The sequence below is a fragment of the Protopterus annectens genome, chromosome 7.part0 (assembly GCF_019279795.1).
Source record: "Protopterus annectens isolate FY-2018-M chromosome 7.part0, PAN1.0, whole genome shotgun sequence".
NCBI lineage: Eukaryota > Metazoa > Chordata > Ceratodontiformes > Protopteridae > Protopterus > Protopterus annectens.
Genome location: NC_056739.1, coordinates 128,201,428 through 128,228,017, shown reverse-complemented (window position 1 = coordinate 128,228,017; position 26,590 = coordinate 128,201,428). Strand labels below are relative to the sequence as shown.

Here is a 26,590-nt window from a genome sequence, read left to right as displayed (position 1 = left end):
ATATATATATATATATATATATAAATACACACACACACAGGTACATATGCATAAGAATTGCTGAACCTGTGAAGGAATATCTGAAGGTGGTACTGCTCGATGCTAGAAGTCTTAACAGGAAATACAACTAATTGTAAGCCTTCCTCTCCCTGGGGAGTGTAGACATTGTTAAATAATGGACATATGGGTTGAAGTTGCTGCGGGTACCCCAGCAATGCAAACTTATAATGCCTTTAACACCTTTAGACCAGCTACTACTCAGGATGGAACTAAAGGTGGAGGAATGTCAGTCTATATTAAGACTAATCTCACATCCAGACTAGTTTAAGTGCATGACCCACTGGAACTCATACAAGTGCAACTCATCATAAACAGGGTACCGTACCACATCCTTGGCAACATATAGGTCCCGCTCCATGCCCCAGAAAACCCATACTCCCTATCTCAATGTACTAGAGTCCCTTACCATTCAACCCAATACGATATTCATTGAGGATCTCTACTAACCCTTTACAGACTGGAAATCCTACACCACTTCTTATGCACAAGCCCAGCGATTTCTGAACCTTGTTAATACCAACATCCTTGAACACTTGGTTCATTCTCTTACCAGGGGAACAAACATCGGTGACCCTGTACTCACGAACATGGGGGAGCCAATGTTCCTCACCCAGTGTAATATCTTTGCTTGTCAGATCTGACCGTAAGACAGTATTCCTTGAAATAAAAATTAATCTGAGGATCCGGCAAAACCAAAAACATTTAGGAACTATTCCAAAGCTAACCTCTCTATACAAAGTTACACCTTGGCGAAATTCCAAGCAACCCCAAACACAGTAAATTACATAAAATACATTCAGCTATTTACAAAATATCTCTACAACCATACTGACAGCTATGTCCATAACTTTAGAGGAAATACACAACAATGCACAGAACGTATTGCAAATAGCATCGCCCACACTGAACTGGAGACCATTCCCAACCTAACGTATTGCAAATAGCATCGCCCACAATGAACTGGAGACCATTCCCAACCTCTTGGCTGCCAGGTTCAGCTCAAATATCTCCACCCAGTAGTCCAAAGGAAATACCATATAACACAATCTCCCCAACCATTACTACAGAACACGTCATTAATGCACTTTCCAAGGCAAAAAACACTGCACTGATGGGCCCCAAAACATCCCAGGATGTTTAATAAACAGCATTAAACCTGACCTTTCTGGTCCACTTGAATCACTTTTCAACCGGAGCCTTCAGTCAGGTTTTGTGCCCAAGGAATGGAAGATGGCGTGACAACTCACCACTGGACCAGTAATCAAGGAGCCTCAATCCTCATCACTGGCAACAGTGGGGGACATATGCTGGGAGGATAGCAAGTACACACAGTATTCCAGATACAGCTCTCTGCATCAAGTGCAATTTCCCTTAAGAGCACACAGAGACCACAGTCATCAAGGATGGTTTCTCCCTCTTTCTCCAGAAAACCAATAAGACTCACCACTGGCACAGCTATAGAGTTGAGATCTCAGCTGAGTGGCTAAGCCAAGACCTCTAGCACCCTCTCTGTCCAACCAGTGCTTCATGTACTTGCCCATGTAGCTGCACTCTTTGAGGTTTGATTTACACGCACATGGGAAAGGCTGGTACAGGTTTACTAGCTATGCTTGCTTTTGCCAAGACTATAAGGTAGTTATCACTGCCACCAGCCAACTCATTATCAGCTACTTTAGGCTGATAACAAAGGGTGTCCAACCTTACTGTATAATATTAATATTAATGCAAATGGTAGTTTGACCAAGATTAAGGATATTAGGAGTGGCCCACACAGTGTCACCAAATAAATATGCAAGTGTTCTCAAAACTAAATGTCTCTACACAGATCAGCCACAATGAAAGGTTTAAATATATTTAATAATAAAAGAACAAGAAAATCGTCAGTATACATTCACAGTGACAGAGTTCATAATCACATGAAATATTTAAAGCAACATTGCAGGACAGTCTCAAATACATAAAATATCTAAACTAAACTTTCCTATATATATTCCTGACTATATCTAAGAGAACTATACTATTTCCTAGTAGCTTAACTTCATCAAAACAAGGCAGATGTGTGGTGAATAGCTCTTGTCAGGTCCAAGACAGAATACAGAATGCCCTGTCTCTCTCAGAGAGTTCTCAAATTAATATCTCAAATATTACTGCTGAGATAGCTTGCAGAATGACAATTTATTGTCATCTGACTCTATCCCCAAGTGAAACCTCCCACTGCTGCAGCTGGCAGTATTTAGCATCTACCTGTGAAAATACACAGACCTCAGATCTTTGGCAGATGCTAGAAGTCATAAAACAACTGCATTCCTTCATACTTTCAGAGGTAATAAATAGTTCACTCCGAAGACAATACAGAAAGTTTCTCAGCACAGACATTATGTCGCTGGCCTGACCTACAAGGTAATTTAATTTCAGCTATTTTTCTGATGTTAACCTCCTGTTTTCCAGTTTCCACTATTAAAATATATACATGTAAACAATTACAACAGTGCATGTAAGATTTCAGTTCTATTCCAGTAGGGTATACTGTGGTTACATTTTAAGCACAAGCACTTTATTAAATACCTTTTTAACACACGTTTGTACAGACCAGTTTGATATATACATGACATACAGTTCTAATACATTTGTAACACAAGCATCTTATATAGATCATGTTGATATTCACAAAAGACAAATAATTATTTACAAAATTTCAGAAAGCTGTGCTGGCAGTATCTCCCTTTGTTACAGACGACTATGGTCATTTCCCCTACACAAAGGAAGTCCAACCACTAAGTAAGTCTTCAGCCTCATACGTAAGGTCATGGAAAGAATTATAATGGACAAAAGAGGACATATGTACCTGCAAACTCTGGACACATCACAGTTCAACTTCATTAAAGGTAGGTCATGCCTATTAAATCTAGTGGACATTTTGAGAGGGTCACCAAAGCACTGGAAGAAGGTAAGACTATGCACACAGCTTACCTTGATCTGGCCAAGGCTTTTGATACAATATCCCTCTCAGGCATTATAACCAAACTCACTGATATAGGTATAAATGCTTTTATCACCCACTGAATAGCCAACTGGCTCAATGATGGGACCTAGGAGGTCAAAATAGGTGAGGATACCTACACCAAGAGGCCAGTCACAAGTGAAGTCCCCAAGGTTCGGTAATGGGCCCACTCCTTTTTGGCATCTATTTCTCTAAAATGTAAGCAAATGTTGAAGGTTTATGGCTGACTAAGTTTGCAAATGATAGCAAGCTGGGGGTCATCAACTCCCCTGCAGACACTAGCATTCTTCAAGAAGGTCTATCTCTGACTAATAAATGGTGCCAAAGCCATGGTCTTAAACTCAGCGTTAAGAAATGCATAATTGTACCCTTTGGGAACTCAACTATCCCCGCTAATTACTATGTTGATAATACACCCTTAAAAGTCGACCTAGAGGTCAGGGATCTGGGCATAAATTTAGACAGTAGCCTTACCTTTGACCACCACGTGGCACAGTGGTGAGGAAATCCTTTTACATTGTTTATCTTATAAGTAAGGGCATGGCATCTCAGTCCAAACAGATTATCCTAATGTACTCCGCCCTTATCAGACCAATCAGAGTACAATGCTCACTTTGGTATGTACCTGACCAGGCATATGGACCATCTAGAATGATTTTAAAGGTTCCTTATAAAAAGAATACAAGGTGTAACAAACATATCTTATGCTGAGGCTTAAAGCCCTTTCCCCTCTACTCAGTCTCCTATAGACTGCTGATGGGTGGATCTATGCCTGGCTTACAAGGCTTCCGCAAACCACACACTTATGAATCTCCTACATATTCATAAGTCAAAGTATACAAGAAATACAATGTCTACGGACCTGAATTTTTGTCTGTGACAAAGAGAACATGCTGGACAGACAGATATATGTCCCAGAGACTGCCCCTCTTATGGAACAGGCTTCCCACCCATGTGAAGCCGAGTTAGTCTATTACCCAGTTTAAGCACAACCTAGACAAGTGGATGGGGAATAGGAAATTTACACTGGGCCTGGCACCCATGTCCCTTATGGAGAGGAATAGCTTATAAATGCCTGGCTTTCAATGCCTATTTGGATGCAGGACATCATTATTCTTCCAGGAAAACTTGGCTAGGCTTAGAAAGGCCCATTGGGTCATTAGCCTAGTAAGAGTCTATGAATCTAAGAATCTATATACTTATGCATATGTATCTGTTGATGTTTCTTGTTACATGCAAACTCCTACAAAGCTGCCTTCTTGCAAGCCATGTACTGCATACAGTGCTTTTTTCATACTTTGCTCCTTGTACACAAAATGTTGCAAATGAGGTAGTGTATGTACTTAGCTCCATTTTTTGTCCCCTGCATATTGTTTTTATAGGCGTGTAGATATGTAGCAGCTATGCTACAAAAATGTGCTACACTTGGCAGGGCACATCTGGTAAAAACTACAAACATACAACATATTTACACACAAATATTTAAGGCAAAGAGGGGGTACATTTTATTAATACTGGTTACTGCATAATGAGAGTTAAATATAGGCTCATAGGAGTATACTAGGTAAATGGCCAGCGGAGCCTTTATATGCCTAGCCATGTAACCTAAATGTTTCACAAGAGTTACTGCGCTTTACAAGTTATTTTAAGGGGTGGGGTCTTAGGGCATAATTTACAGGCTACCTCTGTCCAGTGGAGAGACAGCTGCCACACCAGGGGTGAATTTCTGATTTCCCATTCACTGGTCCAAGCTACCCTTAAATAGGGTTAGGAAAAGGTTCTGCTTCACATGGAAGGGAAGGAAACCTATTCCAGAGGATGGGGATTCTCTGAGATACATACCTACCTGTCCCTCAGTCATGTCCTACTTAAGTAACAAGCAAAGTTTAAATCTTTAGATATAGTAGTTCTAAGTGTTGCTCATTTTGTGGCTATGCAAAAGGTCCATAAGAGCGGGACTCAAGAATGCATCCTATGCAAGGCATAAGTCGCCTCTCAGCAGTCTATAGGAAACACAGTAAAGAGATGGGGCTTTGATGTGACCTGCATAGGACACTGTGTTTATGCCTTGTATTCATTTTGTGAGGAACCTCTGTGGAGGTTCCATTTCTTGAATGTGCCTGGGCAGGGACATACAGAAGGGGGAGTTTTACTCAATGATGGGTCTGATGAAAGCAGAGTACAGTGGCACGATGACTTCCCTGGAACTAGATGTCATGCCTTCACTTATAAGCTGAGTGATACAATGATTTTCTTACAAACTTAAAAAAAATACTTTTATTGAACTATCACTTGTGACATAGGCAAACTTAGAAACAAACCATATTAACGAGTTCACATTTGCAAACTTTATACATCACATATATTCTTCTATTTCAATATAACCAATCTAAGACTACATAAATTGTTCTATTCTGGTCTTCTCTTAAACCTCATTCCTCTTCAAAAATATTTTGCATCATGTATTACTTCCAGTGTTTCCATTTTTTCTATACAATTCGCTCCTACCCTTTTCTAAAGATCACATTTCCTTTTCTTTTATCTCTGTTGCAATATTCACTACTTCAAGCATGGTTGGTTTAGACTTTGATTTCCATTTTCTAGTAACTGCTTTTTTGGCAACCGCCAGAATTAAACTTAACAAGGACTTGTGCTGTTTCTATGCAATTCAGATCTTGTATCCCTGCCCAAAATATCATTTCTTAGTTACACTCAATTGCTTGCCTAGTATTCTTGACAGAGAACTCTGTAGCTAATTTTTAAAGGCTGCCAATTCAATACACTCAGAAAACATATACTTCCAGCTACCTTTTTCCTCATACCTCCAACATTTGCTATCTACTTGAGGTTGAGAAAAATGTACTTTGGGTCTGCTTGAGGTTATAAAAGTAAATATGCAAACATTTCCAAACAAAAAACAAAAAAATAAAACTTCTAGACTTATTTGCATACTTGGTAGCCCTACATATGTCCTCCCATTGTTTCTTTGTAAATTGTTTATCTAATCTCTCTTCCCAATATTTTCTGACCTCCTCCAATTGATTCCTGTAGTTATTGTGCAATATTTTATTATATGTACTACTAATTATCCCTTTTTTAACAGCAACTTCTTTTTTACATTCATCTAAAAACGCAACCACTTCTGGTCTTTGACTTAGCATTCCCTGTCCCTTTCTCTGCCTGTACTCTGATATCAATCCCTGATAAAGAAGCCACTTTCTAGCTTGCAGCCTAAATGTCTTCTCGGCCTCTTCCCATTCTGCTACCTTTTTCTCTTTAATTATTCATTCCCAATTGCTTAGTTCCTTTGCCAGGTTTCTCCAGTAAATTCCAGCCCATTCTTGCCTATTCTCTGTACACCTAATTGGTAGAACCTGTAGAATCTCCTTTCTCCATTCCTGTGTTGTGTTAGTTCTCAGAATACTGTCTGCTACTTTATGAATATAACATTCTGTATAGCAGTTATTCCCCTCCTCAAGGATCTGCATGAAAAATCTCAGTCAAATCTTAGACACATGTTGGTCAAAAAACAGGTTACTATCTATGCAAGTCCCCAACTCCCTGACTACTGTCTCTACTTTCAAGAGTGTTTTCTTAATAAGGTAGTTTCCCCCCTAGGTGGCAGACTTCTCAAAATGTACTATTATGCATTTCTTGGCACTGAGTTTTAAACCATGGCTTTGGCACCAATCATTTGTCTGTGTTAAACATTCCTGTTGGTATCTTTGGTTTTGGAGGAGGGGGTTGATTAGTCTTAGCTTGCAATCATCTACAAACCTGGTAAGCCAGATGCCTTGACTTTTGAAAAATGGATACCAAAGAGGAGCAGACCCAGCACAGAACCTTGGGGGACACCACCTGTGACTGGCCTCTTTGTGGAGATGATCTCGCCAACACAAACTTCTTAGGTCCCGTCTATGAGCTAGCAGACTATCCAATGAGTTACACAGGGGGTTATGCATAATTCTGAGAGTTTGTTTACAATGTCCAAGTAGGGTATTGTATCAAATGCCTTATCTAGATCAACTTAGGCAGTATGAACTGTTTGCCCTCATCCACTGCCTTGGTGATATTTTCAGAGACGACTACCAGGTCTGGTATACAATGACTTGCCTTTGACAAAGCCAAACTGGGATGGGTTTAGTGTCTGAACGTTTCATATGTCATTATTAATCATTTCCATGACAATTCCTTCCTTGGCGGTGCACATGAGACTATTCAGCATTCTCCCAGATTTGTGAGTACCAGGTTTAATATGTTTGCACCCCTGGTAGGCATATGCACTGACTAGACCATTGTGTTTTGTTTACAAGGTTTAGGAATCTCTACACTTGCAAATCTGGGGTCATGTAGGATTCCCAAATGCTGGTCTAAATATGTACAAGGCAATGAAGCCTTACACTGCCAGGGCCCTCTTGCAACTTTAAATCATGTTTTGGTAACTCTAAAAATACACTTATTCTCCACAGTGGGCAGAGCTTGAAGGGATTTCAGCTTCTTGTTTAGGCTCCTGGCATTGAGAGGTAACACCTTTTCCTATGTTGGAGGGTTTGTCAAATTGGTATTGCCTAAAAAAAGCCTCTATGAGGTAGAACAAATCTGGGAACAACCAAGAACCACAAATAAAAACATGCTTTTGTTTGGGTCCCTTCATTCCGGGTCATGCTTTTGTTTGGTTCAACACAGTTGGTTGTATAATTCTGGGAACAACTTACCCTATGGAATACAAAACACTGAACACTGACCTGAACCACCCCTGAAAACAGGCACTTGTTTATGTTGCCTCTCACAGTTTGTGAATTTAGAGGCAACAGGCAGGCTAGCCACCTGGTGGTGTAAACTTGGCTGTACATGATGGTCACTGTTGAAGTAACACCCCAACCCCATGTGCAAAAATGGGAAAAAGGGATTGTGGATGGATGCCCTACATTTTAGTGCCACTTTAAGACAGTACAAACTCTGCAAGATGAAAACAATACAATAGTCACTGAAGGAACACAACAGTAACACAGAGGTCAGACAAGTCAATTAATTTCAAAGACTTGTAACGGCATCACCTAGAAACTAAGTGTCAAACATGTTAGCTACAGCTTGCCTGCTGTCCAAGAGGAAAACATGTAACTTTCTATATCAGCAACTAGGGTTTCCTGTGCCAGGGCGGCCACGGTGGTGCATCGGTTAGCGTTGCCACCTCACAGCAAGAGGTTCTCAGGTTCAATCCTCAGCTGGGGTGCTTTCTGTGCGGAGTATTCATGTTCTCCCTGTGGTCGCGTGGGTTTCCTCCGGGTGCTCCGGTTTCCTCCCACATCCCAAAGACATGCTGTAGGTGGATTGGACACACTAAATTGGCCCTAGGTGTGAGTGTGCGCGTTGTGTGCCCCTTCTGTGGAAGGTTGGGCGCCGGGCTGGCAACTCGACACCGTAAAAACTCCACTGCCAATCATGAGCGAACAAGTGATCCGCTGTGGCAAACCCTAACTGGGAAAAGCTGAAAGAAGAAATGTTTCCTGTGCCAGATGGATGGCTGGTAGGGAAGGGAGTAACAGAAAGGACTAAGCAGTAGATGCTACCTTCCTTTCTTAGGAAGGATGGAAGACAGAGACAGCCCTTAAAAAATCAACACTGCCCCAACTAAAGTCAGACTCTGTCACAAGGAAAAGGGGAATAATCAGTAAGACAAGTGAGTGTGTGTGTGTGTGGGGGGGGGGGGGCACATTGTCTAAGGAGTGCTCCGCAGGTGGAGTCACGTATAAACACTGAAAGCTACTCCTTCACTCAATGAACCTCTTAAGCAAGTTAGACAAACTCCTGAGACAAGCCTTTTTATACAATTACTTTTCAGACAAACCATTCAGCAACATGAGAACATCAGAATAAATGTATTGAAGTGCACAATGTATTTAACTGTTCTCTACATATGCAACACATACTGCTAGTCCTTATGTGTTAATTATTGTTTAAAAACATGTATAAACTATAGGCACAATAATGGTCAGAAACAATGATACAGACAATAAAAAGCAAAAAGCACATTGTTTACTCACCAAAAACCTCACGTCATCAAACCCATTAAGGAGGAGCTTGCTTTCATAACGCTGCAGGCCAATTGACTCCAGCCATTCTCCTATACTCTGTTCCAGCAACCGAGAACCTGATGAAAGAGGAATTGGCAAACGCTTGAAAAGGGAAAAACCATTGAGGCGGTAACAGCGACACTCTGAAGAGGAGAGATGGCACTGCCACATCATAGTCATCACTCGGAAATAAACCTAATAATGCTGTGACCTTCCCACTGGGTGTAAGGCTCGTTATACAACATTCACAGGTACACCGGTAAGAGGCACCAAAGAATTGCAGTACTTTTTATTTTAAACATCAAGAAGCTTTAAACAAAAACATGAGACTTAGAGTTGTGCTGTGTCCTTGCCAATGTATGATGAAAGCTACAAAGTGCCACAACCCAGATAAGACACTTAATGACCTAAACTTATTCACGTTCATGTAAATGCATTATACCAAAATATCAAAACTGCTTACTAAGCAAAACAAAACAAAAACAAAAAAAGAGACATACAGCAGTAGCCCTTAAAACTGAAGTATTTTGTTTACCTGAGTGCTTAATAAATTTGTGCTGGCAAACTGCTTTTAGTCAAAAGATGACTTAATCAACACAATGAGAATCCAAAGCAACACAGTAATTTCAGCAACCCCACTGGTTACAAACAATTCTATGGAGGCTAGGCAAATGTGCAACAATGCCTTTGAAGCTGCAACACACAAAGGTTTCCATGTGCACACTTGCCACAATACAGTGTTTACTAGTTGTTCTGACTTATATACCTGGACAGCAGTGGCCAAATAGCACTTTATAAGAAGGCTTTTCAACTAACTACACAAGAAAGAGGAAATCAACATTTTAGCCTCAATACTTTTAAAGTGCAACATACAAGTCTGAGCTCAAATGACAGAATGGAACTTCTGAAATGAACCATTCTACAAAGCACACTTCATGGCTCATATGTAAACAAATCACCAGTTCCAAGACCTCAGTTCAGTAACAGCTTATGAACAAAGTACAGCAACACTGCTCCAACCATCTACCTTCTAATTCACTGCATTTTTAAGACCTGCTTATACAAGTGGTAATGACATGACCTACACAATTCATTAAAAGCGACCCAACAATTTGAAAAGCATCATCTACTAGCAAACCACACAGTCATGCTTGGATACTTCTAATTTGAACACCTGCTGAATAACCACATAAAGAAAGCAGTCACAATTTGGAAGTGGTACAAAGATTTTTGATTTTTTTTAGACCAAAAGCGAGACTCCTGTGTATAACAGTAAGTAAAGCACACTCAGAGACGCTGCTGTCCACACTTCATCATCCTGCCACTGTATTCCCAACAGCACATGCACCGCAGGGCAACAGCGTTTCTTTCAGTTCCCTTCAAGGTTCAGTGTTGCCTCTGACCTTCCACACAATCATCTGTCACTCTATTCAAAATGGGCCAGAGGTCTTTAAAGCAGAAATGAAATGTCCTCCTTTGTTAAACATCAGTAACAGCAACTGTCAATCACAGCACAGATGTCAGGGCATCAGAAAACAGACTTTGTGCAGGTCCCAGAAAGAGTGACTCAAAATAAATGCACTGCTCAGCAGTGTTTTCCCATAAATATAAAATAAGGAAATGGCTGTAACACAATGCTCAATGGCAGCAAGGATTCACTGCCCAGAGGCAGAGCTGCTTCAGTCCTTGAAGGCTTCCTTATCCCTTGTATGAATGAGGATGATGATGCTGTAAAAGAGGGGAGTGCCAAGAGCCTGTCTAGGAATCCTAAAGCCAGCTTTCACTGAGTGCCCTGCTACCTGCTCACAGATCTGTAATTCTGCACAACAAGCAAAGGCCATACTCCTCTAGCCAATACCCTTGTGTCCTTGCACTCAGACGCAGCACAATGTGCTTTGTCTAAAAGACAGTCTTCTCCCTGCTAAATGTTTTACTCCCAGACCTCCGGCTGTCCCTCCCCCTCCAGGAGCAGAGCACAGCAGTGATCAGAATACGCAGCAGTCTCTGCTCTAACTCCATGAAGAAAAGACAGAAATCAGGTACATCTCTGATTAGCAGCAATGCAACTCATGCCATTCAGTGAGGAAAGGCTGACGGACAGCACCCATTTCAGTTATATTTTACAGATGAAAGGGGCAAGCTAAAATCTGTATAACCTGTCAATTAACTTCATGCATTATTAACATGATTTACATTGTCTAAAAAAAAAAAACAGCAAAAGAAATGTTGCATACAATGCATTAACCCTGACACAAAATACTTCAAATACTTCTGTAAAATGGTCTCTACTGCAATTTTTCTAAAATAAAAAAACTAAAAGCATTTAATTGCAGTCACTGGTTAATGCACACTTCTGAAATAAATGTACTGGTCATAGTCATGTCACTGTTACAAAACACTTCTTTTTCAGACAGTCTACAGGGTCATCACAACCCAAGATATTTGAGAGTTGCTGTTACTGTCCAGAATGAGAGGGCAGTGTCAGATTAAGAACCTTTTGGCAATAGATCCGAAGCTTATGATGGACCTGGATCTGACAGCCACAAACTAACATAGAATATGAGAAGGGGTGGAAAAGGCAAATCAAATGGAGATTTTAGAACTACTGAAATGCCAGCTAATGCATTTTCAGGCTGGAGTGTTACAAAATCCACCAGTGTGCTACAACAATCAACCTTTGTGTTACACAGCCAATTTGTTATTGACTCAGACTGTCTTAATGCATAACATGTACCAGACATATTTTTTGTTTGCATTACTACATCACTCCAAGTAATTTCACTTCCAAAACACAGGATGTTTGGTTTTATTCTCACGAATAAATAGTTAATATTCTCTGGTATAAGCTAAATGTAATTATTCTGAGTATTCACTAGTTTATATGTTTTAACAATAAATGAGGAACAAAGACTTATGAACGCCAGTTAGCTGAGCAACACCTGCTCCTTTACAATTCCTTACCAGTCACATATACACCATTATAAAGTGGGTGAGGGACTCCACATGTACACTGCCAATAAAGCTTCTTAAAACATCAACAGTGGTCTGCTGTTGAAACAGCTTAAAATGCCATTTCAAGGTCTGACAGAGTCTGTTGAAGTATGGCCTTAGACCTACTGTTTGTCTGTTAAAAACAGAAGGCCAGTAGACATTTTAAGCTCTAAAAACAGAACCACTTTTTTAGTTAAATATACAGTCTGTTGAGTACTGGTAAACAAAATGACCATTCTACTGAAATGTACAAATCTCCCTTTGAGGTTGTGTAAACCTTTGGAGGATGCTATTTTAAATCTAGACACAGTGGCTTTGTACTTCTGCAGGGAGGTGGAGTATCAGCACTCAATATACAATATTTTTGTAACTACCAGAACCTTGTTGTCACAGAAATGACAGTTGAGGGCTCTAACAATTATTAAATATGGAAGCTAACGCTAAGTCAATAGAAAAAGAAAATACCATATGGTGGTATGTTGACTTGCCTGGTGGTATGGGTGGCACAGTGGAGCAGCAGATAGTGTTGTTGCTTCACAGTAAAAGGTTCTCTGGTTTGATTCTTGGCTGTAGTACTTTGTGTAGTGTCTCTGCATGTCCTCCCTGTGTTCACGTGGGTTTCTTCCGGGTGCTCCGGTTTCCCCCTACATTCCAAAGACATGCAGTAGGTGGACTGGACAGTCCAAGCTGACCATAGGCGTGAGTGAGCATGAGTAAGTGTGGTGTGGAAGAACTACCGTGGCAGGGCTAGTCACTTGGCAATGTAAACCTTGGCTCTAGATGATTGTCACTGCTGAAGTGACACTCCAAACCCATGTGCAAAAATGGGAAAATGGGGCTGTGGATGGATGGATGTTGACTTGCATCCAACCAAACTATTATTAGAGTTTATCTGATTTTCTCAGTGCTACAGTTCAGCTACTTTGACCTAGTTAACCATGTACAGGGGACAGAACTGGAATTTTTTAAACTGTAGTGAGATCATTGTTGCAACAGTATTCATCATACATGAGAACAAGCTACAGGCAACGCCTGCTCAACTGGCCCAACTCACAGGACTAAAAATATGCTGCAACACAGTCTGGATTCTCACAAACAACTGGACATAGTGCCACAACCCGGATAAAAGGCATAGTCAGCCTGTGTCACCTTCTGTCCTTTTCTAGTCCCTTCTAGATTATATGAACTATGGTTTTGGTTAAGGAAGATCTGTGGCGTTACTTTTGGCATGAAAGAAGAATTGCCTTCAGTCAGACGACATCATAGTTAACGAGTGCAAATGGCTCCCTGCAACTTAATGCCTGCAATTCCAAAATTTTTCTGGCCAAAGTAATGGCTACCACAAGAGCAGTCTTCCAAGACATGAATTTATGTACAGCCAAAACTCCTGTCGGAACTGATCTAATGTTAATTTTTCTAACAAAACATTCAAATTCCAGTGATGGGTGACAGCCATTAGAATCATATAGTTTGCAAGGAACAGGCCTGATAAAGGCAGGTTAAAATGGCATAGACATACATTTACAAATTAGTAGGAAAGTCCTGCTGCAAAGGGATCTCACAGATAGGACAGGATAGCATCAGGTGAAGCACTAATGAAGCGGGTTCTACGACCATCTACCCAGCCAGTACAAGAGTCTGTGCCATTTAACAGGAGGATTTCCTTGTTTTAGGTTTACAGACTTCATTCATAATGTTAAACAAATCCTCTGAAAAAAATGTCCTGAGAGGAGTAAATTTCAGGATCATCCATACTGTGAACTTAAGGTCACTGAGGTCTGGGTGCACCAAGACTTCTCATCTCTGGGGTCAACATGTATAGTGCTAGAGGTACACTGCAAAGGATGGAGTGGGTTCCTTCCCCAGCTGCAGTGGGAATAAGAAAGTACAATTTTGTACACTTAGCATAAATGTAGATGTTCGAGTGCATTCACTGTTGCAGTCATCACCCTTGGGTTATCTGCCTGCAGGTAGACCTCAGTCGGCCCGAATACCAGAGACTTAGTATTTCTGCATCAGTTGCTGTCCCTCCAGGACTGACGTCAGGTCGTCAGGGATATAAAAACAGGAAGCCGATGCCATTACATCAGTTTTTCTTGCCCCAAATGTTAGGAGCCCCCTAACAGGGAGCTAAGTTATGGTGGAAAAAACATCAGTAAAAAGTAAATACCAATAGCCCTGTAAGGGGTGAGTAATACATGTAGAGAAGCAGAGAGAGAGATGGGGGCTGGAGAGTGGGAAACCAGGACTGCAACAGTGAATACACTGGAACATCTACATTTATGGTAAGTGTACACAACTGTACTATGTTCGTGTTTCACTGTTGTAGTCATCACACTTGGGTTGATTCCCACAGCTGAGGAAAGGTGGAGGCAGTCAAGAAGAGTTGGGGCTGGAAAAGATAGGCAGGTGGTAATGCTTGGTGATGGAATGAACTTAACTCCAGGTAGCAGCTTCCAGAATGTCTCTGGCAGGGACTCCCCTTAGGAATGCTGTAGAGGTAGATGTTGCCCTGGTGGAATGTGTTCTGACCCCCTGAGGGGTTGGTTTCCCATGGTGTTTGTAACAGAAATGGATACAGTGTGCTATTCATTTGGAAACAGTTTGTTTAGATATGGCCTTGCCCTCTGCCCCAGGTGCAAAGCTAAGTAGTAGCTGGTCAGATTTTCTGAAGGGCTTAGTCCTGTCAAGGTAGAATCTGAGCTGTCTGTGTACATCTAAAGAGTGCAGATCCTTTCCCCTTTATTTTGAGGATTGGGAAAGAAGGTTGGCAAATTGATAGACTGGTTGACAGCTACACTGGACACTACTTTAGGCAAAAAGTAGGGTTAGTTCTGAGGGAGACCCTTGTCAGCATGAAAAAAATGAAAGGTTCCACAGCCATAAGAGCTTGTAGCTCAAACACTCTTCTAGCTGAAGTGATGGCCAGAAGCAAAGCTGTTTTCCAAGAGAGGAATTTTAACTCTGCTGACGCTGCAGGTTCAAAGGGGGAGGCGGGGGCGTGAGCTTTTCCAGTATAAAGTTAAAGTCCCAAGCCGGGGTGGGTGCTCTCCTTGGTGGCCTTAAATTGTTGGCCCCTCTCGGGAACTGTTGATGAGAGGGTGAGAGAAGAGAGGTGGTTCAGTGTTGTAATGAGCTGAGATGCAGAGGCATGGATCTTAATTGGAGGAGAAGGAAAGGCCTCTGTGGAGTAGATCTGCTAGGTAATCCAGGATTAGAGGTAAGGAGGGCAGAGCAGTGTCTGCTCCTTAGGACTGAATCCAGGAACAATACCTTTTCCACTTATCAGCATAGGATTTCCTTGTACTGGGTCTTCTGGCTTCAGAATGACATCCAGTACCTGTTTGCTTAGGCTGGTCACTGGGGGAGAATTCAAAGAATAAGCCAGGCTGCAAGGTTCAGGGTTTGCAGTTGCAGATGCAGGATCTGTCCTCTCCTGCCGAGTGAAGAGGGCTGGGATCTGAGGAAGATGTCATGGTGTCACCGGTGACAGCCTGCGCAGTAGTGGGTACCAGTGCTGGCATGGCCGGTCTGGAGCAATCAGGATTGCCCTTGGTCTGTCCTGTCTTATCTTGAATAATATTTTTGAAAGAAGAGGCAGAGGGGGAAAGGGATAAATTGAGAGGTTTACCTACTGGAAGGATAGGGCATCCACTTTCCATACTCTGCTGTGTGGTGCCCTGGTGCAGAATTTGCTGATCTGGTGATTGTAGGGATCTAGGAGATTTCTGCTTAAGTCATCTGCTAGAGAGTTTTGTTTGCCTGGCAGGGATTGAGCTTGCAGATTGATATGCATGTCCAGTGCCATTTTCCACAGTGTCATGGCTTGCCTGCAGAGTGGGTAAGAGTGGGTTCCCCCCTGCTTGTTGATGCACCACATAACTGTAGTGTTGTCTGTTTTTATTAGCAGGGATCCAGATGAGAGAAGGGATCTGAAAGCTGTCAGAGCACGCTGAACAGCTAGCATCTCTATTTGGTGGTTGTGCAGATGAATTTGACTTGGGCTCCAGTGGCCCTGAAAGCACTTGTCTCCCAGATGTGCCCCCCAGGCATAGTCTGCTGTGTCTGTGGTTATTGTCTGGGTTGCGTGGGGTTGTGTAAAGGGAAGCCTCTTGTTGTGGTTGCATCATGCTGCCCACCAAAGAAACTCTGTCCTTAGACAAGGTATGATAGGTATGGTGGTTTTGAGGTCCTGAGAATGTTGGCACGAAAGACTTAAGTACCACTGCAGATACCTCAGTCTGGCATATGGAATTAGTAGAATGCAAGAGGCCATGAACCCTAGAGCTTGTGGGATTTTCCTTTTGGATAGCTGGGTTCTGGTAGCCATTGAATTAGCCTGTTAGGCTTGTTTTTCTGGAGTAAGAAATGCCATCTGGAAGGCTGTGTCCAAGCTTGATCCAGCAAGGAACGTCATTGTCTGGGCCTAAACAGGTGAGTAAGAATGGAAATCTCGGTGTGGTATTTGCTTTCCACAGGCGAGACAATTGTTAACTTTTTCTGACATCGGTTAGAGCAAGAAAAAAAGGATTCCCAATGGGATACTTAGCTTTAGAAGACTTCAGGATGATTCAATTCGGAAATGAAAACTCAGGTAGCGGTCGACCGGTACTTGTGCGAACTGCTTCTGCTTTGGGCTCCTCGGCAAGAAAGACTGATGTAACGGCATCGGCTGCCTGTTTTTATATCCCTGATGACCTAACATCAGTCCTGGAGCGACAGCAACAGATGCAGAAATACTAAGTCTCTGGTATTCGGGCCGACTGAGGGCTACCTGCAGGCAGATAACCCAAGTGTGATGACTGCAACAGTGAAACACCAAGAACATCCACAGTTGACTTGGCCGAAAATAAGCCAAGACAATCACCTTTGGCCTTTTTCCCTTACCCCCTACTGAGCTTTGGGAAGCAGAGTACTTTGAGCGGGGCAAGCATACCGAAAAAAGGCTGCTGCTCATCAATGAGAGAATGTCCATCTGCCACCCCTTCCTACAACAGAGGCTTCACAACCTCACATGTTGATGGCTGTCTGCATCAATATACAATTCTATCTTTGGCATCCCCCAATTTTGCAGTTATTCTGTTGAAGGTGGTTTTGTTTTCAAGTTTATTTGCAAGCTTGTAATCAATCTGCTGAGGTTATCTGTCATGTCGAGTTCTGAGGGATAATTTCAGTTTTGTAAAATTTTATAACAGTGAATACTCAATTAGATCACAGCTGCAGTATTCACAACATATGGGAAGAATCCTGCCAAAAAAAACTGCACATCCAAACCACCATACCAAAGTTCTGATGTCTTCTTTGCACACCATATGTATGACTTACACCCCAAATCAGATTGTGAAGAGGTACATAAGGACTATACATTTGCCAAAATAGTATGGACTTCCTTTCTCCACACCAAAATGGTAGAGGCAATGTACAACGTTTTGTATGCAAACATAGAGAGGTGGAATGGCAAAACTGGAAACCACCTTGGCCAGAAAAGGGGGAAGTGAAAATAAAAACATATATAAGAGAAAGGGGGACAAAGGGAAAGTGTTTAGATTGAAGAAAAACAAAAACGAACTAGCAGACATCTATTATGGTAAGATTTTACACAAATGTACTATGTCCTTCACTGATCACTGAATTTTATATATATATATATATATATATATATATATATATATATATACTGAATTAATTATGTATGGGAATTCCCAAAGCCTTAAGAGTTGTCTGTATGGAAGAAAAAGCAGAGAAACTGGAACCCCAAATTCCATGAAGGATAGACCTAGCAAAACCAGCCCTGGGTCTGGAGAAAGCATCAATTTCATAGTGCTTTGAAAAAGTATGTATGGAAGACAATGTGGTAGCTTCTATGATGGATCTAGAATCCAGTCCCGGAAGCAGCAACTGGTCTTATGGAATAGGAGGAAATGATTCGTCATGGAAGGACTAACAAGCTTGTTATTTGAAAAGAAAGACTTGGTCAGTCTTTATGACAGTTTTAGTCTTGTCAAGATAAAATCTCGACTTCCTGTGGACATCTAAAGAGCAAACAATTCTTTGCTTGCTTTGAGGACTGAAGTAAAAAATGGGCAAGTTTATTGACTGGTTTAGAGAAATTTCATTTAGTACCTTAGGCATGAAAAAATGGCTAGTCCAAAGGGTTACACTGCCCTTGTGGAACACCAGAAACGGAGATTCCAAAAGGACTTGTAACTATGAGACCCTTTTAGCGGAGGTAAAAGCAACTAATAAAATTGTTCTCCCAGTATGGAACGTTAGCTTCTTTGATACGTTAACTCATTTCTCAAGGAGAAGGTATAGAATTTCTTGGTGGCCTAATGTGTAGAATGCCTTTCAAAAGTTGCTTGACCTCAAAAACATGTAAAGAGTGGTGGATCTAAGGGCAGATAGACAGATATGGCTGATAAACGTGCCTTAATGGAAGAGTATGCCAGAACTAAATACAGCAATTGACAGAGATATGAATGAATAGCAGAAACCCCATATATGACAAGGGTCCTGTTTTCTGTGTTGGCACCAAATATAAAATGATTCCCATTTAGAAACATAAGATTTTCCTGTAGCATTTTTTTTAGCTTCCTCTAATACCACATCCTATGAAAAAGTGCCTAAATGATATCAGAATTTTATCACCCATAGAGCGAGATTCAGTGTTTACAAGTTTGGGTGAATGGGAGAGCCATCATGCTAAATGAGCAAGTCCATTCCATGAGGTAACTTGTGGTGACTGCCCTTGGCCAGGTGGAATAGAAGGGAGACCAAAAGGGAGTCACCAACAATACCTTTGGATTGTCCCTTTCTGAGTTTGAGCAAGACTGTGTGAATCAGAAGAAAGTGAGGCTGGCAGAAAGGGTTTTCCATTTCCATGTGAATGACAAGTTATCTGATTTCCATGCCTATGGGCCTGGGGCACTTCAGCAAAAGAGTTCGAACTGCTTGTTTGGGGTGGAAGCAAAAAGATGCATTTGTGGAGTTCTCCATTAATGGATAACATGAAGAAACACCTCTCTGTTCAACTTCCACTCATGACACTCTGTCTTGGATCTGCCACAGTGCTCATCTGGAAAGGAATGTAAACTTCCTAGAGAAAAAGACTGTGTTGAATAGCTTAATGTCAGGCTATCTGTAATCTCTCCTTGTCTGCTGATGTACATCACAGTGTTATTGTCTGTAAAGATTTTGAGGGACCTTGTAGCCCACAGGTGACTTAGAGATTGAATAGTTACAAATCAGGGCTTTCACATTCTTGACATTTATGTAGAGATTTTGGTCCTGAATTCACCAGACGTCCTGGACTTTTATGTGCACTGAACATGCCCCCCAGAGCAGTTCTGAAGCAACCAATGAGACTTCCTGACTGGGAGATGGTACACCTCCATCAGAATGGGCCATATAAGGTGTCCTTGATTTGGAGGCACATGAAGAATGCCTACATAAGTCACAGGAGAAACCCATGTTAGTTTGTATCCTCTCCAGATGATGTTGAGGACCCACTGGTCTGAAGTTATCAGTCTCCATGCAGACAGGGCATGAGACAACATGGTTTGAAAGAAAGAGAAGGGGGGGATACACAAAGGTTTGGGGAGGGGAGAGGCTGATAGTTACAAACTGGTACATTTCTCTGGAAAAAAAACTTTTATTTCAGTTTAAATCTTTAGATTTTTCCTGGAACTTCTTTTTTTAAACTTTTCACCCTTTTGCTGTTGCTTCTGTTCTTTCCAAAAAAGCAAAAAAGGGAGGCAGCATTGGAAGGGTTAATTCCACTAGAACTTGGGTATAGGCAGGAGGAAAATCTGTTTAAAGTCCTGCATGATCTTGCATGTTTTTAAAGATTTCTGCACCAGCAGGTCCAAAGCGTCTCTCTGGGGGGTCATCCAATAACTTTCAGGTAAAGATTGGAGTCTCAACCATAACTACACCTTAGGACAGACCTGGCAGCTGCAGGCCTTGGAGATCGATCAGCCACATCATAAATGCATTTGATGACATCCCAAGCTACTTTGGTGGCAATATTAAGAAAAGATAATAAAGAAGTTTTATTATCAGATTATGACACGTCAGTAAAAGAGCTTATTGATGTCCCACACTGGGGTCATTAGACCACTACTCATAGAGGATTAACCGTTTATTGAACACTTTCTTTCCATATCTGCCCATTGCCCTAGCAGATAAAAGTAAGTTTTTGGGCTTGTCAGAAATAAGAGAAATCATTCCAGGGTCATGGATTTTTTTTACAAAGAAATTTGTTCATGTCTGGAATACTATAAAACCTCTCAGGTTTATTAGATTCTGTGGGGTTTAAAGAAGCAGTGGCAAAAATATCCTAGAAGGCTTCTAAGACCAGGGAAATAGCAGAAGGTTTGAGGATTCCAATATATAACAGATAACTACTACCTTTTTACCTGCTTACTTTCGTACTGGAAGTGCTGCATCATTTAGTACAGTGTCTCCAAAGGAAAGTTCCTCTAAAGGGGAATCTGGGGACATAGTCTCATCATCTGATCTGAAACCAAAAGGAGAAAAATCTGAGAGGAATAAGTGAATACATTTACCTAAGATTCTAAATCTTCCTCTTCAGAGGATGCATCTCTACCTCTTGCAACACAGAAGAATGTGAGAGAAGATTAACAAAAAACAAGGAGGTTGTAGTGACATAACAGCTTTGAAAAGCCCCTGAGAGAACTTATATATTTCTTTCTGAGGGTCCCTAACAGAAAGAGAAGAGAAAGAATGCTTAGTCTTTTGCTGTTTCTTGTGAGCATTGCTGTTTCTTGTGAGCACTGGCATTAACATAACAGAGAGGATCTGAACACTGACATACTTCAAGTCTGGGTACATGGCATTTCTTAAACCAAAATTTGAGGAAAGCTCTCAGGTCCATCAGATAAAACAAATCACGGCTCCCCTTCTCAGCTGAACCAGTGGTCTGATCAGCTGAGCAGGGCATGCCAAGAGCATCTTATCGACCTCCATTACGGTAGCAGAAGCAGCAAGCAATACTGGGTAATGTGGGCTCACCATATGCCACAGCAGATAATGGAAAACAGAAGCTTTGGACTTTTTAAACACGTTTACTAAATTATCACTTAAGACACAAGCGTGCGTACACATTTATTAATAAAAAAGAAAAAACATATTAACTTTTTTTTTCATTTACATACATTATATATTACACATATAGCGTCTTTTTCTTTTATAACACCTGTCATTCAGTACATTACATAAATTGCTCAATTACTGCCTTCCCTTAAACCTCAGCCTTCCTCCTGAACATCACTATGCTTGTATTACTCCCATAATTTCCGTTTATTTCTATGTAATTTGCTTCTTCTCAAGATCTCACTTCCAGTTCTTTTATCTCTTTTACAATACTCAATACTTCAAAACACAGTTAGTTTAGATTTCAATTTTCTAATAATTGCTTTTAGGCAGCCAACAGAAAGTAACTTAATAAGGCCTTACTATGTTTAGGCAATAACGATCCTGTGCCCCACCTCAAAAGAATCCTTTCTGAAGTTACAGCCCATTTGTTCCCCAAATATTTCTGTCAGAGTACTCTGCAGGGAATTTTTAAAATTGTCAACTCATTACACACGCAGAAAATACGTTTCCAATTACCTCTTTCTTTCCCATCACATCTCTAACATTTGCCAGCTACCTGAGGAAAAATTCTTTGAAGTCTGCTTGAAGTATAAATACTTATGAAAGCACTTCCAAGCAAAAATCCTGAACCTTCTGGACTTTTTTACACACTTGGGAGCCATACAAATGTCCTTCCATTGTTTCCTTTTAAATTGGTGTTTCAAGTCTGTCTTTCTAGTCTAATTTCCTTTCACTGATTCTTATAGCTATCGTAAAATATTTTACATGCTCTACTAATTTTCCCTTTTTCAACACCAGCTTTTGTTTTAGATTCACCTAAAAACTCTAGCAGAGCAGTTCTTTCACTTAGGACACCTCTATATTCCTTTCTCTTTGCCTGTACTGATATCAATCCCTGGTAGGGAAGGCTGAACTTTTTCTTGGCCTCATCACACTATTACCTTTTCCTCTCTTGTTACCTGCTCCCAATAGTTTGGTTCCTTTGACAGTTTTCTTCAATAACTTCCAGCCACCTGTTGCATACTTTCTGTACACGTACTTTTAATTACCCCTACTCACATGATGGCTTGGTGAATATAATATTCTGTATGGTTTCTATTCTCCTTAAGGATATGAATCCAAAGTCCTTCCCTCTTTACTGCTTGAACTCCCCTGCTTCATCATACCTTTCCACTTTTAAGTATAAGTTTCTGCTAATGTTACATATATGAGCCTTAACAGTCTAGCTCTAAAATATCTCTTCAAATCACATAATCCTAAATCACCTTATCGACTGGAAAGATCAACCAAACCCATTTTACTGTAACCCTCTTCCCTTCTCTAATACATTCCTTCAACACCTCATTAATTATTGTCCACAACTTCTCCTCTGGTTGATGAAAATATGCCTGACCTGTACATAACACTTAAGGGATGAAAAACATGTTCACAGTTTGTATCTTACTATCCATAACCAAAAACAAGAGTTACCAGTTTCTCAGTTTCTGCATTATTTTTGTTTAGTCTCTTCCCACATATCCTCAGCTACCATTACACAGGTATTTTTAATCCACACTCCCAATCACTTCATCTTATCTTGTACACAACTACGGAAACCAATTTGTGAGTGAGTACATAATTTATGATTACAGCCTTTATTTTCATTAACTTTATACCCTATGAAACTTGAAACTGTCCCAAGAAGTTCCACAACACCAAATTATTACTTTCTGGAGTTATCAAGTACAAAATAATAACATCTGCAAATAAAACCAACTCTTCTTGATTATCACACAATTTCTGAGTCCTTTATTGTCTTTACCAAGATCTTTAAATAAAAAGCAAACAAATGAGAAAGAGGATACCCATGCCTGGCTCCTCTGTTCAAATATTTCTTATCGTAAAGGAACCCTCCCACTTTAATTCTTACCTCAAATCCTTAATATATTCTTATAATTAACCTTATTATTGTACCAAAGAATGCAAATGCTTTCTTTGCCCTACTCAAAAACCCAGCTTACTCTGTTGTATGCTTTCTCTGCATTAAGATGCAACAACAGGGCTTTTTTTTCTTTCTGCTTCCCTCTGGATCAACATTGATCTACTAAAGCTGTCAAATGTTTGATACCCCTTTACGGAACCACACTGATCTGAAATACAGTCAAGGTACTTTTGTAGATAAAGAAAGAATTATGTTGTCAAAGGGATACTTTAATGTTACTACGGGTGTAGTTATCTATGCAACACAGCAGATTTGCCTAGGTTAACTAACAGCCATTTTTTTTCTGGTCCACATGTATTGTCAGTTGAAGAAACCCTGTAATGTGTTTAGTAGATGGAGTACAGATTTGCCCGTTTTTAAAAGTTTTACATCATCTTTATACAAAATAAAGTATGAGGCCAGCTGTTATGGGGTGATATCATTAATAAATTGACTCCCAATGTACACCACAGTTTGAGACTCCACTGTCTGATGGATCTGAGTTTACAGAAACTTATTTCATGGACTTTTAGGCAGTCCCATTTACTTAGCTGGCTAAGAAAAGTGAGCAATCAACTGTTTTGTTGCTCCAGCCATGCCTAAGAATACACTGTTATAAAATTACCATTGCAAAGATTGTTATAGAAAGGACTGCAATGGTGTAGAATCCCTTTCTAAAACCATGTTAACCACAGAGAATGCTACATATTGACATATTCAAAACAATTTTAGATGGTGCAGCACCCAGCAGGATAAAAGCACTCACATCAAACTAAACAAACAACCCAGAGGACAAATGAAGTATACCAAAGCCAAATGTGTGGTAAATTTGGCCTCCCAGGCCAATGACAATTACAAGGCATTCTTTAGCTGTGTCCAAAGCCTTGAAGGTAATAAACAATTGTGTGCAGAGCTCATTGTTAATGGAGACACCTATACTGAGCCATTAGATATATAGCAAATCTACTGTCAGACAAATTCGCCATCAAATATCACTCCCCCCTGCTATCACTAGGGAGCAAGTCCTTAATGCTCTAAGGCCAAGAACACTGTATCAATGGACTCAGACAATATTCCAAGATGGCTTCTAAGCAGCATGAAACATGACTTATTAGGTCCTCCGGAATTGCTATTTAACTCTAGCTTCTAAAACAGGCTTTGTGCCTCATGAATGGAGAACAGCAACAGCCATCCCTCTATACACAGGTGGCCTATCTATATATCCATAAGTCTCACTAGTCTTGTATGCAAAGCCATGGAAAGAATCATGAAAATGATCAATAATGACACAGGAAACCTCCAGACACTGTACCCAACCCAGTTTGGTTTTATCAAGGGCAGGTCATGCCTACTTAACCTGGTGGACTTCTTTGAGAAGGTCACCAAAGCAACGGATGAGGGCAGAATGGCTCACACTGCTTACCTCGACCTGGTCAAGGTATCTGACACAATACCCAACTTTGGTATTGTCGACAAACTCAAGAGGTTAGGTACAACCCCTTATACCACCCAGTGGACAGCCAATTGCCTCACAGGACACAGGAAATTAGAAATGGGGACTCCACCTCTACAAAAAGGGCAGTCACAAGCGAAGTCCATAAAAGATCAGTCCTGGGACTGCTCCTTTTTGGTATTTACTCCCCTGACCAATGCTAATGGCCTCTGGATGACTAAATCTGCAAAGGACTGCAAATTAGGAGCAGTCATAGAATCCCTCACTGACACAGATGTTCTTCAGAAAGGGCTGATACAGACAACTGGTGTCAGAGACATATACTAAAATTAAATGCAAGAAAAGCATACTACCACCCTTTGAGAAGTCGTTCACTCCTGGTAATCATCATACTGGCAATACACCAATAAGAGCTGATTCAGTAGTCAAGTACTTGGGACACACATATACAGTAATCTAAGCTTTGACCATCACGTGTTTACAGTAGTGAGGAAATAATTCTATGTTCTTTAAACTTGTAAACAAAGGTATGGCATTTAGGACCAAGGAAGTCATTGTTCTACTATACTCAGTATTCATCGAACCTATCACTGAGTGCAATGGTTCCCTTTGGTATGCACCTAACCAGGAATATCCAACAGCTGGAACATCCACAGAGGTTTCTCACTAAAAGAATACAGGGCGTAAGTAACATGTCCTATGCAGACTGCCTCAAGGCCCTATCCCTGCATACTGTCTTTTACAGGCTGATGAGGGGAAACTATGCTTTGCATACACGGCACTATCAGACCCCAACCTGAGGGATGATCTGCATACCGACAAAGCAAACAGCAATAGAATTACCCATTCTAAAGACTTAAACCCCACCTGTGAGATAAATATGACCCACTAGAGAGACAGGTATGTATCCTAGAGACTACCCCTTCTCTGGAACAGGCTCCCCATTCATGTGAAGCTACGTTCCTCCCTAACCCAATTCACCTCCAACTTGGACAACTGAATAGGGGAACAGGAAATTCATCCCTGGTTTGCAAGCAATGTCTCTAATGGACAAAGACCGCCTGTAAATGGTTTCATCTCCCAAGCCCCTGCTTGTAAATGTTTTATCTCCAAGATCCTGGTTACACTTGTCAAGGTTACAAAAACTTCTCAGAGATTTGAGCTCCATTGCTAGGCTTAAAAAGGCCCTTGTGGTCATTAGACTAGTAAACAGTGAACCTATAAATAAGCAGGTGTATAATACTGTTTCAAAAATCTTTTTTTTTTAATTGTTTCAAAATTTTTGGTTATTGGGCTGACATTTGTTATGGGCCTACAGTGGTGGAGGGTGGATGGCTATGTCATTTTGGATAATGGAATGATTACTGTGTATATGAATTGTTTTGCAACCATTCATATTGCTAAATAAAGCTTAAATACAAGGGGTTGGCTATAAATTTTGTTGCCATTTTAAGGAATGCTGGGGTTAGTTTGCTTAATTTTGCTCCTGCTTTAATACCAATTTTTTTCCAACATTTTTGCATCTCTCTAGGAGCAACTTCTTTGAAGAAGAATGTTGGGTGGAGGCCTACTAGTAGGTATTTGTGCTGAGGTCACATCCTCAATTGAGACTGGAACCAAAGTGACTCTGTATCTACCTGCATCAGCAGCAGGGTTGGTCTGGAATACACCTGGTTAATGGTCTGAGCAACAGCCATCTGCCCACTTCTATGACACAGTGCTTTGACAGCATTAGTTGGCATTTTAAATGCATTCCTCTAGTTTAAGAGAGCACAATAAAGACTATTAGACTTTTTTTTCCCATGCTTGATCTCCTTACCTCATTAGGTTTCTAATTTCAGGAGGGGACAGGCATGCTTTTCCACGTAGTAGTCCTAGGATTCAAGGGAATATACTCTTAGGTACGAGTATTAATTGGTCAAAAAAGTGAAGAC

At 40.8% G+C, this 26,590-nt stretch overlaps 1 protein-coding gene across 1 annotated transcript in view; it reads right to left on the bottom strand.

Annotated features, from left to right (window-relative positions):
- Positions 1–26,590, bottom strand: part of ANKS1A (ankyrin repeat and sterile alpha motif domain containing 1A) — a 3,005,277-nt gene that overhangs the window by 911,605 nt on the left and 2,067,082 nt on the right. The window contains exon 17 of the mRNA XM_044076145.1: positions 9,106–9,212. Within this exon, the coding sequence (XP_043932080.1) occupies positions 9,106–9,212 (107 nt within the window). The remainder of the gene's footprint in view (positions 1–9,105; positions 9,213–26,590) is intronic.